General features: G+C 32.4%; 1 protein-coding gene across 1 annotated transcript in view; it reads left to right on the top strand.

Annotated features, from left to right (window-relative positions):
- LOC129226886 (BRCA1-associated RING domain protein 1-like) overlaps positions 1 to 14,039 on the top strand; it is a 38,028-nt gene extending 23,989 nt beyond the window's left edge. Inside the window, exons 9-12 of the mRNA XM_054861514.1 lie at positions 5,269 to 5,395; positions 7,342 to 7,443; positions 12,782 to 12,903; positions 13,695 to 14,039. Of these exons, the coding sequence (XP_054717489.1) occupies positions 5,269 to 5,395; positions 7,342 to 7,443; positions 12,782 to 12,903; positions 13,695 to 14,039 (696 nt within the window). The remainder of the gene's footprint in view (positions 1 to 5,268; positions 5,396 to 7,341; positions 7,444 to 12,781; positions 12,904 to 13,694) is intronic.
- Positions 14,040 to 17,257: the final 3,218 nt, after the last annotated feature.

Genomic DNA, 17,257 nt, shown 5'->3' with positions numbered 1-17,257 from the left:
AACTTGTTGCTAATGAGCCTTGATTTAACAAGACCTAATGTAAAGAGGAAATAAGACTCAATAGAATCATACAATGCTAAGTTTATGAGACATATCTAATTTTTAACGAGTAAACCCTGGTTTTATCAAGACTTCTACATCTTCAGCCATGCTACTCATTTCATACAAAAATACCTTCAACATTCCCAAGGCAACCAAAAGTCAGTAGTAAGTACCCTGCTAGTGATAAGTATTTTTTTTTAAATATTTTTTTGGTGCACAGTATTCTTGAATATTGTAGCTAAATTTCAAGCTAATGCAGTTGAAAATGATAACAATGTACTGAATAACTCTGAGAAAGAAGCAGAGTCAGATGCGATGTCAATTGAAGTCAAACAGATCAAGAAAAGATGGACTGCTGCAACTGGTGTTTCAATATTCACAATAAAACGCATTAAAATGGAAAGGAAAACTTCCAGAAAATTATTGTCTCCAGGAAAGAGTCAGAAACCTCCAAAAGGTCAAAATATCATTTCAAATGTAGATTTTTTTCGACCTTTGCCTAATTAGGCAAATTGTTAATGAACTTTATGCCAAAAATATAATTCTGTCTGTAGGAATGCTACTCGCTGTAATTAAAGAAATAATTAATTTTCCATTTAAAAAAGGAAGCTTGAGAAGGTAACTGCATTAAATTCGGTTTTTGTTTAAGCATTGCCAAGACAAAAGGACAGTGACTGTTGAAAGACCAGATATTGTCTAGTGGTGATATAGATACCTACGAGAAATAAAAAAATATAGAGCCGTTGAGTGAGTTACAATTTATTTAGATGAAACATGGATTGATAGCAACATGGACTATTAAGAAATGTTGGCAAATGGAAAAGATTGGAGCACTGCAAAATCAAAATGCTGGCAAGCGATTAATAGTAGTGCATGCGGGGGGGGGGGGGGGTGGGGGGATAAATTTGGTTTCATTGAGGGGGCAAGTTTAATATTCCAATCTGGCACCACTTCTGGGGACTATCATGGTCAAATGAATTTTCAAAATTTTTCCAAAGGGGCTAAACGAAAAATTGCTTCCAAATATTCTTCCAAAGTGTGTAATTTGTCTTGACAATGCACCTTATCATTCAACACTTATAAACCCAACACCTTCAAAATATGCTACCAAAACAGTATTGTCCGAATGGTTAAAAACAAATGCAATTCTCATAATCCGAAAATGAGAAAAACTCAGCTGTATGATTTAATGTCTGCAAACGCTCCCCCTCAGAAAAGGTACTGCATTGATCAACTTCTTAAACAAAAAGGTCACAATGTTCTCAAAATTCCCCCTTATCACTGTAATTTAAATGCCACTGAACTTGCCTGGGCAGATACGAAACGATATGTGCAAGAAAGAAATGCGAATGCAGATCTCAGCTTAACAAGGATGAAAGTTTAAATCCCAGAAGCTTTTTCTAAAATAACAAGTGAACACTGGGTAAAATACTGTGAGCAGGTTAGAAAAAAAATGAAAATAAATATTGGGAAGTGGACAATATTGTGGAAGTAGTCAGACCCCGAAGAGTTCCTACTTTTCCTACTTTTTAGAGGTTCCTCCTTATTTTCCTACATTTTTCTTTTTTTTCCTACTTTTTCTTTCTTTAGTATAGGACTTCTAATTTTGCATTGATTCTTATTTTACAATGCTGCACCGATAATTTTCTGCATGTTTTAATTTTGAAAGCAAAAGAAACAAGCGGATCCTGAGCTTTTCATTGGCTGACTACAGTAATTTCTGGAAGGGACGCCGCGGCGTCTGCGTGTTTAAAAGTTAAATTTTCGTAAGTGACTTTTTTACTGTTGCGGCGTTTATGATCAACTTTTCTTTTTATCGCCCCGACTTCAGTCCTACTATTTTAACGAAACAAGAAAAATAGATACTGGCACATTCTAATGCAATTATATATTATTTGCCCGTCAATTAGAAGCTTTAATTAAAGTAAACGGCCGACTGTTCAAAAAAGTGCGGGAAAAAGCGGAAAATTTCCTATTCGCCAATTTTTTGCTCAGATGATTACAAATGAAATGGAGCTCTGTTTAAACAGAAAGGCAAAACCTTAAAAGGAACCTAAGGAAGCAAAAAATGAAAAACCTGTACACTGAAAATTAGGGCTGGGCAATGTAGGAATTTCTACATCATGATGCATCGCCAACCTTACATTGCGATATAGTGATGCATCACGATTGTAAGTTTTTTTTTAAAAACTAAACTTGCTTGTTTCAGTTTTACAAAATATGTACAAGGCATAACAATTATATATATCATGCCAGATACAAATCAACAGATTTCAGCACCAGAAAGAAATTCGTTACATTATAAAGCAGTGCTAAAAGCGCAAGTTAGTGAAAAATATGGAAGAAAAGTTTTGAGATTACAATGAGCCCATTTTTTCAATGCAAAACGATGTAAGTAAATGGATGCAAAGTCGTGCATTCCATTCAAAAGCTCACATATTCTTATATTAAAAAAAGGTTTCATGAAATCAGTAGCGGGAGAGAGGTGCCGCATCACGTGAAACAGGTTCTTGGCCTAGCTAGGCTGGACCTAATCAATTTATTAGTCCTCAAACTCAAAGAGAATTCATAGTTTATGAAAAATATGAATACTTTAATTTTGAAAATTTTCACCAATATATCTTAAATTATATTTAACCCAACAAATTTAACAAAAATAGAGTGCTCAATATTGCTGGGGGAGGGGGACGTTACCATCTAGGACAAATTTTGCATAAACTCGATTTGCAGTTTATATTTGTTTTTCCAAAGTTTAATATGCCACAAAAATAGAACTGAGTTGTTTCTGAAAATTATATAAATTTCATATTTACATAAATCATTTATAAAGCTTTTTTTTTGGGGGGGGGGGGTGACACTACGAGTTACCGACCCGTGTGATATCTGTGCTAACTTCTTGTAACACCAAAATACATGTTGCATTTTTTGTTACTACTTGCTCTTTAAATTTCGCTTTTTTCTGGCAAGTGGCTATATGATAAACTTACTAGTTCATCAACATATCTTTCGTCTATAACTAAAAACACACGTGCAATTCTTACATGTTTTGGGAGAAATAAAGATCTGACTCTTCCACCTTCATTGTTAAGCCAGATCAAACTGACACACTGCTAATTAAACATTACTGTGAAAACATTAGAGATTAAAACGGCAGCAATCCCTGGACCGGTTGTCTGTACATCGGAGCAGTATCAATGCATCGGTTTAGAGAAAAATTCTAAACTGGTTTAACGATGTAGGATGCACGCCGGTTTTTGGCGAAGCATCGATGCATCGCCCAGCCCTACTGTACATATTTTATTGATGTTAGTACAAAATAAAAGCGACGGATAACAGAAATTCGCAAAAACGGACCACTTCAGAAATAATCGCGGTATTTAACTTTTTTCATACATAAATATGATTATTGTTCATTTTAAATCGCAAACATGATTATAAAATTTATAATAAAAATTCATTTTCTTTCCTTTCAAAGAGTGTATTTTCAAAAAAAAAAAAAAAATGCACAGCAAAACCTAGATGAGCAAAACGTTCCCGATTTTTGGCTAGCGAAGGATGTATACTGAATGCAAATTTTATTTGAAGACAACAATAACCGCACAAACTTGTATAGTTAAGCATTAATTTTCCAAAGCTAGGGAGGGGAGAAATTCATTCCACTGACCCCCATAAATGACATGCCTGAAACAAAAATTTATGTTGAATGCTAAAAATACATAACATAATACAAACCCTTTAGTTTATTTTATTTCGTTATTCATTTAGTTTAATTTTTTTATTATAAATTTTATGTCTCATATTTAAGAACAAATTTATTTTAGTTCTGCATTTTCAGTCTTTTTCCTCTTTTTTTTTTTTTTCAAATTCAAACATTCTGCCCCTGTTTATGCAAGAATGCCTGTCAGCTGCTGATTATTTTTAACTAAAACTAATTTAATATTTGCTTTGCTCTTGTATCATAGTTTATGACAACAGGAGCTGGAAGTGATAGTATTTTCAAATGATAAATGAATGCTCTCGAAGGAATGTTTTCGTTTTTGACAAAACAAATCTTTAACAAAAATGGTTTTTATTGCACCAAAATATAAGTATTATACTATTATTATTATTATTATTATTGTTGTGTTTTTTTTTCTCTTTTCGATAGCTATATTGCACTTTATTCTTTCACACTTAAAATCTTTATTACTGTATTGTTGAAAGGTGTTTCTTTGGGTTTTATTTTCATAAAATATCTTTGTTTCCACCAGTTTATTTTTCATAATGATGATAGTCAGCTTGTTTCTTTCATTTTGTTTTTGCGATTCGGTCTTTCATTAAATTCCTTTAATACTTCAAAAGTACTGTTAGTTTTTTTTTTTTTTGGAACAGTTTGAAATCAAAAATATTGTTAGTTTTATTTTACATGAGAAATAAAATTTAAGCTAAATTTGTTTCCTCATGAGGTGTGTGCAGTTCTATCTCTTCCTATTTTTTCCTACTTTTTAAGTGATTTTTTTCCTACTTTTCCTACTTTTTAAATTTTTGATTCCTGAGATTTTTGAGCTTTTTAAATTTTTTAGCTGGACAGTAAATATGTATACATTTTGCTGATTTTTTCGCAAACCTGTTTTTTATGCACACTGGGTTTATAAAGAGCAAATATTAGGGGTACTTAGTGCTCACTATAAGATTCTTCAATTGTACTTACAAAAAAAAAAAAAAAAAAAAAAATCAAGTGTCAAACATACAAAGAAAAGAAAATCTTAAATTGTGATATTTTTTAAAATTTTTTTTTTTACTGTGGTCCCATTACATGAGTATTATTTATCAAAAGGAGATTTAATGCACTTTGTCAAAATATGTTCTTTTCTTCATCAGATAAGTTTTAAAATCATTTAGTTGCATGAGAGAGCAGCATACATCACAATAATTCTTGTTAATTTTTTTACTTGATTTTAACATCTCTAACTTGTATTTCGTTTGTAAATTGCTTTTGAGTTGATGAATTGATAGCTTTTGCACTTACAAAGAGTCACAAGTTTGAGTAATTGCCATAAAACACGCTCTTTCACAGGCTGCTTGCTTTTGTTTCATTCATAGAGTCAAAATTTCTTGTATTCCTATGAATGTTCCTAGATTCCTTGATTTCTTTTGCCAAAGTCTATTCACATTTTGTGTTTTTATCAAATTGTCAGTATTTGGATATTTTATTAATTTAATTAATGTGCTCAAACTGTATTTCAGATTTCTTCAAAACATGATGGTAAAATGGTATTCCTCTCAACCAATTTAAGTGAAGATCAAAAAGCTCATTTACAGAAAGGTGCTCAGCTTCTAAATGCAGATATTGTTAGTGACTTCAGTTCTGATGGTACTAGAGAGTTTTACTAAAGTCTTTTATTCGGTTTTTAACCCGCTTGAGACAAATAAATAAAGTAAAACTTAGCTGAAAGAGGTGGCTGTTTTTAAGGATTTTAATTATAGTACTCGAACAATGATACTGATACAATTAAACATTTTAAAATGATACCTCAATGAATTTCTCCTGTCGCATTCTCTTAACTCCACAAATTAAAAATTTTCATACTCTTTCACTCTTAAATCATTTTCTTTAATAATCTTGTTTAATTGTACTCTATTGCAATTTAAAAAGTCGGCTAACTCTTTCACTAATTTTCACTTATACTCAGACAAAATTTCTATTGGTTAATATAAAGTTAAACTCGCCTTACCAGCTTCACAATTATCAGTTTTCTGAAAAGAAAACTGAAAAAAAAAATTTTGCTTCAAAAAATATCATTTCTTATATTACTTTTATAACAGTTAATGGGAGAAATGTCAAAAAAAAAAAAAAAATCCGCCCCCCTCGAACACCAAAGAAATCCAAGAAATGAACTGCTGGTTCTCTTCACAAAAGGCTAAAGGTCAAAAAAAAAAAAAAAAAAAAAAGAAAAAAGATAGAGTAATCGTCAGTTTACTTTAAAGCCCTGAATGGCAACCACCCTATCACTCAGGGGTTTGAGTGGGTGCTATAAAGGTTTATTTAGGTACGCATAGGCCAAAAATTTCGTGCCATGCAAAACTGACCGTTAACAAGTGTGGCGGGTTTGATAGTTTTTACTGTCTTTTCATAAGGGATTGCTTGATATAGTATTTTTTTAAATTCAAGAGTTATAAATATTAACTAACACAAAAAATGGGACAAAACTCAACATTCATGTGTGAGCGCCTCAATTTTTTGCAAATATTTTCATTTAGCAATTTGTTTCAAACCTTTAATGCAAACACTAAACTATTCATTACTCGTTTCCAGAAGAAATTTTGTTCTTGTTAAGTCAATTTGTTCTAGTTGGGGGGGGGGGGGGGGTCCGTCTTCTGAAGGATTTCTATACTTTTAAAAGTTTTTTTAAATAGAGTGAGATGGAACAAGATGAAATTTAAGAAGTTTTAGAATCTGTGAATGAACTATGTCTCAGAGTTCAGAGAAAAGATTAGATGAACTAGTTTTTTTATTTAATTTGTAATTATCTGATCCTATTAAAGAGAAAACTGCTACTCAGAACCTAATGATGGAAAGTAAATGATTCTTGAATAAAATGAAATAATTTTTTATAATTTTTTACCTTTAGCAACCATAATAAATTCAAGTATAAAGTTCTGTTTTATTTACTTAAAAACTTATTTTGGGATATGTCCCTTTTTGAAACATTCTGTCTTGAAAATTTTTGCTACTTTCATCTCTGGTTCTAGTCAATAGTTTTCTTTTTTTCCGTTCATAACCATATAAATGTTTTTCTTTTATTGAAGTATATTTTTAATATTAACTTTAATGCATATATATTGTCAGTTGTTTTTGAGTCTAGAAAGGTTACTGCTTGTTTTCAAAAACAAGTTTCTATTATGATACATGGTGCTTCCTTATATTCAACTATATTAAAATTAAAAACCAAATTTTTTAAATTCCAATCATAAAGTGCAAATATATACAGGCGTCCGTTTATATAACACGGTACTTGTACAACACAGTTTCAATATTACATGGTACAAAATTTACAACTATTATAGCAGGGATTCAATACTACATGGTACAGAACTGGAATTTAATACTACACGGTTTTGATATAAAGCATACTTTAAAAGATTGAATTTTATTTTTATTCCATACACTGTTAAAAAATAGATGAAATTCACACTAAAAAAATTTTATTTTGTTTTTATAAAACTGCTGCATCTAGTTTTCTAGTTTTGTTAAAGTTCTTTCTTTTCTATTGTGTTTATGCATTTTCATTTAATATATCTTTCATAATTTCTTAATAGTTACTCATGTTATCACTTCTTGTGATAAAATGGGAAACTGTACAAGAACTTTGAAGATTTTGCTTGGAATACTCTCTGGAAAATGGATAATGAATTTTCATTGTAAGTACCCTGAACATTTAAACTAAAATATTCTGTTTAAGTTAGCTATTCTCTATCTGTGGGGCACTCCTAAACAGGCAGCATGACAACACTGAATTGAAGTTTTTAGTACATTGGAATATAATATATATATATATATATATATATATATATATATATGTATGTATTTTTTATTAAAAAATAGATAAACGTGCTGAAAAGCAAATAAAGCAGAAGATTCTAATTTACTAAAAACTAAAACTGCATTTATTATGATATGATACATTTATTAATAATGTTAATGATTTCAATGCTGAACCCAAAAATGCTACACCAGTATTTGATGTTTTTAAACATGTAGTACCGTTTATTAGAACTCTCTCAAAAAAAGGATCAAAAACATATTGTTTCATTGCCATATTTCATCATTTTATGCAAAAAGTGCATTAATTATAAAAATGCATTGTAAACAAATATAAAATGAAAGTTCAACTGTTATATTAACACAGTGGTACCCAACCTACACCCCGCAGGCCAAACCTGGCTCTCAAAATGTATCCATGTGACCCGTTGTTTTGTTGAATATTACAAATAAAAAGCTATGCTCTGGAACTTTCTAAAATAACTGATCATCTTCATTTGTCATAAAGAATGATACAGTTGAGACAAATATTAAAAAATCGTATCGCAAAGTATTGCTGTAATTGATGATTGGAATAAATTATTCATAGCACAAATACATATTTTTGTACAATAACAACAATTATACTTGGCATCAACGTGTACAAAAGGGCAAGTAAATGATCAAGGAAGTGAAAGAAATAAAAAAATGGTGTTCATAGACGTACGAAAATGCGATTCATCAAATTACTAGGGATGAAAATACTCATTTTGTATTCTTTCTGCATTTTTTATTTACTTATATTCTATTAAATTGCACTTTTGAAGCCAAATGTTTACATCAATGGACCGATTTTGGTATTGTCTCATCAAAAAAAGAAATGTGCATTTAAAATAACAGTAAATAGCTAGATAAGTTAAATTGAAAATTCTTTAATTAAAATTTTTTATAATTTTCAGCTAATACTAAAAATATTGGCATTTCGTACACCAGTGCGCGGATCACTAAATATGATTATATCAACACTGTACAACATATTAAATAATTAGTTTATCAATACAGTTGAAGCTTGGAAAGCACAAAGATCAAAAATTGGGAAATCTAAAACCAGACATGTTTTCTCATTTTAGTGTTTTTCAATTTTAAAATATTCATTAACTATTAAAGTTGTAATATGGTGCTTTGCAAGTGCATAGCATGACATGAGCAAAAACATTATACATTTGGCATATTAAGATGGCAACCATAATTTCCTATTCCCAAAGATTAAGGTATAATTTGATCCTCTCTCATACTGTAAATTATTGATAATATCTGTGAAGTCATTCATTTAAATTATTACAAAACTGACAGGACGAAATATGCAAAATGGTTTTAGGTCTTATAAGGTTATGAAGGAGGTATAACAATTACCTTTGAAAATAACTATTGAGGCTGTTGTTCAAGATCTTAATATTGATATGAGTTCTGTAGAAAAAGAGACCCTTATAAATGTACTGAAAATGATTGCATTTGTACAAATGAAAAGAGAACTTAACCTTTCAAAAAGGGAAGTCATAATAGTTGAGTCAATATTGTCCAAATATGCCATGCATGAGGCATGTTGACCCAATAAGGATCAACCTATTGTAGATTTTTGGAAAAAATGGCCTTATTTTAGTAATCACTTGCCAAAAAAAATAAGTCCACTGATTTAATTTTGTTGCTTAATATTCATTTAATCTAATGAATTATGATTGGGGAAAAAAAAACCTACTGGAAGCATTCTAAAACTGCTGAAAACTTCCATGGTCACACTTGGAATCTATAATAAGAGGTTGGAGTCTACTGATATGCAACACCATTAGTTTTTCCAATTTATGTCCTGTGATGTTAGTTAAATTCTGTGTTTTTTAATTCAATATTTTGAAACTTATTAAATACTAGCTGTACCCACATGGCGATGCCCCTGCTAAGAAGTTGAAGGAAGCTCGTTGAACACAAAAAAAATCCCCCCCCCCCCTTCTGATGTGAAATGATCATTTTTCATCTACTAAAATGTGTTAACAGCTTTCAAAAGACCTATTAAAGTTCATTTGGAATTTAAAGCTATTCGCCAAAACACGTAAAAATACTAACAGTGGTTTTAAAACTCAAAACAATCCTTCAACTACTAAGTTCATCGCTTAACGCGCCAAGAAACCACGCTACCGTAACTCTAGTGCCTAGAAAGAGTAGTGTGCTGACCGCTACTGTTTTCCTCGCAATTCTTGAAGACGAAATTGAGGAATTCCGCTAGAGGGCAGTGTGGTTAGAGAGCATGCAACTTTTGATGGAGTTCACATTAGTTGATGCGGGATTTAGTTATAATTCGGGTATGCGTTAATGTTGTTTTTCCTCCTTTCATAAAATAATTATGAAAGTGTTTTAAAATATTTTAATGGACACATCAAAGTTGAATATGAAGAGAAAAAAGGTACATCTTGTTTTATATTAGCATGCAAAAGTGGTTACGGATAAGACAAAGAAAATGTTGCGTATTACCGAAGATGAGGAGAAACTTAAGCAGTGGCGTAGCTAGCATGGGTGACACCCGGGGCGTCAATTTATGGTGTCACGCCCTCCCCCCCCCTCGACAAAAAAAAAAGGGGTTTCAGTATTTTTTGTAAGCATGAAATTCATACAATTTTCAGTCCAAGTACTGACAATATGAACCCTATATGATGTGGGGCAAAAAAGGGGGTCCCGGGGGGGGTTTACCTCCGGAAAATTTTGAAATTTGTAGTCTTAAAAAATGCATTTTAGCTTCATATTTTTCAGAAACTCGGACCGCGCCCCCCCCCCCCCCAGTGACGCCACTGACTTAAAGAATGGAACTCTTTGATTTTCTCTAAAAATTTCAATAGTGTTGTCTGCGCCATTACCCTCTTCCCTCCCCCCTCCTCGGCACCCTTGCGCAGCTAAGGGTAAATTGCTTGAATCGCTAGTTTATCGAGATGACCGATAGCTTTTATTGCAGAGCTTAAAATGCAGATTTAGTTCTGAGTGTCCGCCCCCCAAGAACGGCAGAGCACTACCCCCTTTATACCCCCCTTATAATTTTACAAAGTCCACCGCACCCAAAAAAGTTCCTCAATGACAATTTAATATTTTTAAACACCTCTAAAGGTTTTGATGGTTTAATCTGCACCCTGACCACTCCCCCCCCTGTCATCCCTATTTTAGCTTTACTTGAATTATTAAAATTATTTACTGGAAAATTTACTTTTCGAGATGGCCGATAGGTTTTGAAAAATGCAGATGGTTTAGTTATGGATACCCCCCCCCAAGAGCAAACATGCAACCCATCCACAACTCCAAATTTTACGAAGCACCCACCCCTCAGAAATGCTATCCCCCAAAATGAGACTTTTATCTTTTTATAGCACCCTTTGTAAAAATTTGAATGGCATAAACAGAGCCTTACTTACTCCCCCCTTGAAAAAATTTCAATAGTGTAGACTCCTCCATGAACCATCCCCCCCCCCTGCCGAGGTTGGCACCCTTGCTTTAGCTCTAATTATATTAGAAAAAAATACTGAAACATTTTAATAACAAAGTGACCACAGGCTGTTCTATGCAAAAACCTTAGTTAGGAAAGCTCATCCTAAGGGCGATAGCATCCCCTCTCACTATTTTAGTGCCCCCCTCCTCCCCCTGAAAATGTTCCCCTTTAAATTGAGACTGAAATTCTTTTTAAATGCCTTCTTTTGAAATCTTTGCTAGTGTAGTTAGTCTCCATCGTGAGCCCTCCACCCACTTCCTCTTCCCCCTACGGCACCCCTGCTTTAGCTAATATTATTTGAATAAATTACGGGAATATTTATTTATAGAGTAGAATGCAGTAACTATAACAAGAGGTACCCACCTCCAAAAGTCATGCTCCCCCCCTGAAATTTTACCCCCCCCCCCCCCAAAACACGACCTTCATAACAAGACAAAATCCTTTAAAAAACAACCCTTCTAAACTATTCTTTTGTTTTTAAATCTATAATTTGCCATACTAAAAACATTATAAAGAACAATCACAATTGAACAATATGACAAATCATATTATTTACTTAGATAAGTAACTATCTTCAATTAGCAGAACAAAAAGAAACGTTGAAGAAATAAGGAAAACAAAACCCAATAGAAAAATTCTACAATAATCAAATTATGTACCTTAACATCAAAAAAAGAAAAAACGCATTCAAAAATCTGTTCGCTGATCACAACAGCGTAGCATGGGCATGGTTCCTCGCAGGTATCGACACTGTCGGCCAGCACCATATCGAAGAGTTAACTTACCCCACCATCAATTAGGAATTCAGAGAATTAAACAATTAAACATTTAATCTGCAATTACAAATATTCTGGTCAATCTGATTTGAAAATATAGCCTATAGCCTTCCTCAATGAATAAACTATTTAACACAAAAAGAATTTTTCAATTCAAACCAGTAGTTCCTGAGGTTGGAGCATTCAAACAAACTCTTTAGCTTTATATTATTAATTAATTAATAAGAAAAATAAGACAAAGATGTGCATACATACATATATATATATATATATATATATATATATATATATATATATATATATATATATATATATATATATATATATATATATATATATATATGTATGTATACACATATATATATATATATATATTATATATATATATATATATATATATATATATATTTACAAATTATTTTTAGCATAGTTTAGGATTTTCTCTGAAAAGTACCCTTGAGATTTGCCTCATGGCTGACTCGAACCTGCGCCCACTGGATCGTGAATCCCGAACTTTCAGGTTGAGCCACCATGGCTATGCATATTCTGCATTCCAAGCATTTTATATTATAATAGTTTTCCCATTTTCATAATATTTTTTATTGTTGCTCCACTCCTATTAGTCATAGCATAGTGTTATATAGCCTATAGCCTTCCTCAATGAATGGACTATTCAACACAAAAATAATTTTTCAATTCGAACCAGTTGTTCCTCAGATTAGCACGTTCAAACAAACAACAGCTTAATATTATTAACATAGATATATTTTTTAAAAATTTCTTTCTACTTGCATTTTTTAACTGGTATGTTTTTCTGTGAACTTGTTGCCTATGTTTAAACATTTAGAAAGTGTGTGTTTTTTTACATGTTATTTGTCAACTTTTGTGTGTTATCATTTTATGCTATTTTGATGTCTCTTATATTTATACTTGTTTTAGGGATTGAAGTTTGCTTAGATTATAAGCAAAAGGTGGATGAAGAAGTGTTTGAAGTTCAAGGCACAAAAGCACAACCAAATACACAAGGACCAAAACGTGGTAGAGAAAACATGGAACAAAAAGTAAACATATAATTTGTTATTTATTGTTTTGAATATTATTATAGACAAGATCTATACGATAGCTCAAGTGACTTTATTCAAGCTTTTATTTTACAGTTCTCATATACAGAGTGTTGTCGATTGACAAGATGTGGTACAAATTCATCCTTTCACATGCCTACCAAATCTTTTTTTTTTTTGCAAGAGCTGCCTGCTTTTTTTAGCATTCTCCCAATTCCCTTCTGAGTATGATTTTCTTCCACTTTTTAAAATAATTCAGCTAAAATAATTTTAAAATCTGCTGCATACACTCAAGAGCTCAAATGGGACAAAATATAATAACATTTACAAAGATTGCTCTAAATCAAAGATTTTTTTCTTTCCATGATTTTGTAATTAATTTAAAAGTTTAAATGATCAGTTGTTAATTATTAACATTGTTCACCATGCCTAGACTAAATTAAAATCTGAAATTATTTTATTCATCAAAATTTCTTTTTATTTTTCATTTCCTTATGATGAAAAAAGTGATTTTTGCATCTTTGTTGGGAATTTGATTTTAAATTGTTATTATTCTTTATTAGAAGACTATAAATAAAGTCGGTGTATTTTCATTAAAATCTTAGTTTGAAAGTGTTTGAACAAAATTCTGTTAGCATTTTGAGTGCAAGTTTCAGGAAGTTAAATGCCAAATAAAGTTTTATTAGCAAAGCTTAATCCTAAAAATTTTTCAGGGTAAAATCTTTGGATATTTGTAATTAGTGCTCTACTGTGAAAGTGTTCATGCAATTTATGTCATTTTTATTTTTCAGTTCCCGCCTTTGTTTGATGGGTTTTACTTTTATTTGCATGGCAGTTTCACAAAACCTACCCCAGAAAGAGAGGATTTGTGTCTCCTGATTCAGGCAGGCGGTGGCAAAATTCTTTCCAGAGAGCCTCGAGTAGAGACTGTTGTGTCTGAGCATAATAATATACCATTCCATGCTCCTCACACCCCCCTTGAAGACGTCAATCATGTTATCTTGTATCAAGACAAACCACCTCGAGGGATTCACTTTCATCATTCTCACATTTGCACTACACAAGTTATATGGCTTATAGAATGTATTAGTGAGTTTAAAATATTGGAAGCAAAAGCCTTTCAAAAGACAAAGTAAAAGTAAATATAAAAGGAAATAATGTGTATACAGTAAACTCCCGATTATCCGTGGGGCAGATTATCCTTAGTCTTTTACACTTTCAAAAAAAAAAAAAGTTCCCTGATGATTTACTGAATGTAGATAAATGCACACATTTTAACTTAACAAGTGCAAAATCTATTTTTAGACACCCCTATTGATTTCTTCCCCCCTCCCTTCCAATGACATTAGAACTTTTGAAGTCCCCGAAGCCAGGGCCGCGCCATCCCTATGTGCAAGGTCGTGCGGCGCACGATGGCGCCATAAAGGCGTCGAGCTCTACCAATTAAAAATGCTCCAAATGGATGGAAAAATCTTCAACCAAAGAAATAAAATTGAACTTTTACATCGAACTGTGGCGGTGAAATCATCTTGCTCATTAAAACAAGCAATCCTCGCTGCCTATCTAAAAGGAAAAATTATTGTCTTGCTGTGTCGAAACATGTTATTCAAAAGCGCAATCGTTTACAGTAAAAACACATGAAACTAAATAATGCATACTTTTAAAGTTTTCTTCACTTTCGGAGCCGTGAATGCCATTACGGTATGACTATACTTTCACAAGGTTGAGCATACGAAGCGCAAGAAATGTGATATTTCCCAGTTTGGTTCTAACGGTGAATATGTTGTATTCTAATTTGTGCAATATGCGTTTTTGTGATTTTTAACTATTCTTCGTGGTAATTTCACTGTTCTGCATTTTTTTATGTTATCATACTTAAAAAAATACGGTAAGCACATTTGCATATCATTTACTTGTTCATAATACACATATATTGTAGACAATAATTTAGGTAATTTTCTACTTCCTAAAAGTAACGACTTGACCATAATTAACCAACCAGAGGGGGGGGGGGGTTCAACAGGGCACCCATCTGGTTGCCCCACCCCGTGCCCCCTCCCCTCCAGAATGCTGAGTTGAATGTTTTTCAAAAATATTCTTTTATATTGAAGGTACAAAAAAAAAAAACGACTCTTTGGAAAACAAATTGATTTTAATAAGAAAAAAAATAATGATGTTGGGGCAAGGGCACCTACATGCAAAATTTTAAGGGGGTGGGGCTCCGATATTTTCCCCATGGTTTAGCAGGATATTTTCCCCACAGAAACCAAATTCAGTATAGATTAGAGTTATTAAAATTTGACATTTTTAATAACTCATTCATTAAGTGCTGGAAAAGAAATGTTTCTACATTTTTGAAAACAAAAGTACTAAAAGCAAGGAAGTTCTAATTTCAAAGGAGGGCTTCTGCCCCCACTTGTCCCCCCTCATATTGGCACCCTTGCCCTTGTTTTGGGGTAGAACTTTATTATTTTTTTTAAAGAAATCTTCGCTTTAACAGTTTTCAATAGGAACAGCTAAATCGTCATCTACTCATGCTCTCGTCCCCCTCCGTCCTATTTCTTTTCTTTTTTCTTTATTATTTTTCTAATTTCAAGTTCGTGTGAAAATTAGAAAGTCTTAAAATGCTACACCTCCGAATCATCCCCTCTCGCTCCGCAAAAAGCATTACGGAGCATCTCAAATATCGTTTCCAGATGTTCAATTTCACAAAATTTCCAGGGAAAGTCCCCAAATACCAAACAACATCACTTGAAACTGCATTCGAAAATCACCAAAAATTGCGTTTTTGGAGCCTCGATTTCGAAAGATTGCCGACCCTAATGTTACCAAATATGCTCTACACATTCTCGTTTTTAAGACTTCAATTTCAAAAAATATTCGAGCAAGGGCCTCCAAACCGCCTTCCTTTATTATCATCAAAAAATAGGTTTTTTAAAAATGATTTGAGAAAAATCTTAGTGGAATAGCGTCTGAACCTCTTCCCCTAATATCATAGAATATTAGTTCAGTTTTTAATACTTTAATTTTGAAAATTTTCCTAGGGGGAGCTCCAGAATCCCCTTTCTGTAAAAATCTTCAAAGTTGTCTACTATTGCGTGTTTGGAAGTTCAATTTCGAAAAATTGGAGGGGGAGAGGAGGAATTGATTTCCATCTATTTTTCTTCTTTTCAAAAAAAAAAAAAAACCTTCGAGTAGAGTTTCATCCCTTGTTCTAACGTCAATAAAAATGGCCTATAATCGCGTTTTAAGGTTTCAACTTTTACAAATTTCGGCGGAGCTCCTTGTACCTTTTTTCCCCATAACACAACCAAAGACCGTTTAAAATTGCGTTTTTAAAACTACAAGTTAAAAAAAAAATTCCGGGGAGAGCCCCTGATCCCTCTTTTTAAAAGAGAATTTTTTACCAATGTACCCCTCTAAAACTATTTTCTAGTTGCGCCACTGCTCCTGCTGCCATGTTTTGACAGGCATAAAAGTTTTAGGAATTATGCATCACTTAGGACTTAGATATTCAAATTGGCATTAACACTTTGATATTTATAATATTTTCCTTTTCCAAAATGCATTATTAGCATATCAGAAGAGCTGCTGAACTCGAAATAAATTCGAGACATGAAGTAAAAATATACACCATATTCCAAAATTAATATTCACACATAATTTTTTGTATAAATTAAATGTCAAACGCACTTTTTCCCTTTTTATATTTGTTAACAAAACCTCTCTCAAGGTGTTAATTATATGTTCCCTGAACGCCAGAGCTTAGAGGCGCTCACAGAATATTTGCACAACGGCGCCGATCTGACTTGGCGCGGCCCTGCCTGAAGCCTGACTAGTTGAAACCTTATTTTTAAATTGATACTACTTACTTTTTTACATCTTCACTACTTTTGATTTTTAGACCTACCCCACTTTTTGATGATTAGATCTATACAACTCACATGCATAAGTAAGTGACCAGATCAGTCTTGAGCAAAATCTCCCCTCCCCTTTATATATTTGGTATGACTTAGACTGATATTTTGCAGTTAATCTGCATGCATGATTTGCTTGAGTAGGTGTGTAATCCGTTTGCTATAATGAGCAATAGTTTCCTAGCTTTTACATAAACTGCTATATTGCCATGCTAAGCACAAAGTCATTTCTGCCCTTTTCATCAAAATTGAGTTAAACACCAAGTGATTCTTTGACACATATTTTACCTAAATACAATGTTTTATGGTCATTTGTGAATGAGGAAATATTTTTTTAAAAACTTTGAAAAAATCGCATCCATATAAAATACATGAAGGCACACAACTTTAAACAGCAGTTTCTCATTTTGAGCTCTGATGGGGGGTACGACTTTTAC

The sequence above is a fragment of the Uloborus diversus genome, chromosome 7 (assembly GCF_026930045.1).
Source record: "Uloborus diversus isolate 005 chromosome 7, Udiv.v.3.1, whole genome shotgun sequence".
Classification (NCBI taxonomy): domain Eukaryota; kingdom Metazoa; phylum Arthropoda; class Arachnida; order Araneae; family Uloboridae; genus Uloborus; species Uloborus diversus.
The sequence above is the reverse complement of the archived record's forward strand: the minus strand, read 5'-3'. Positions and strand labels throughout refer to the sequence as shown.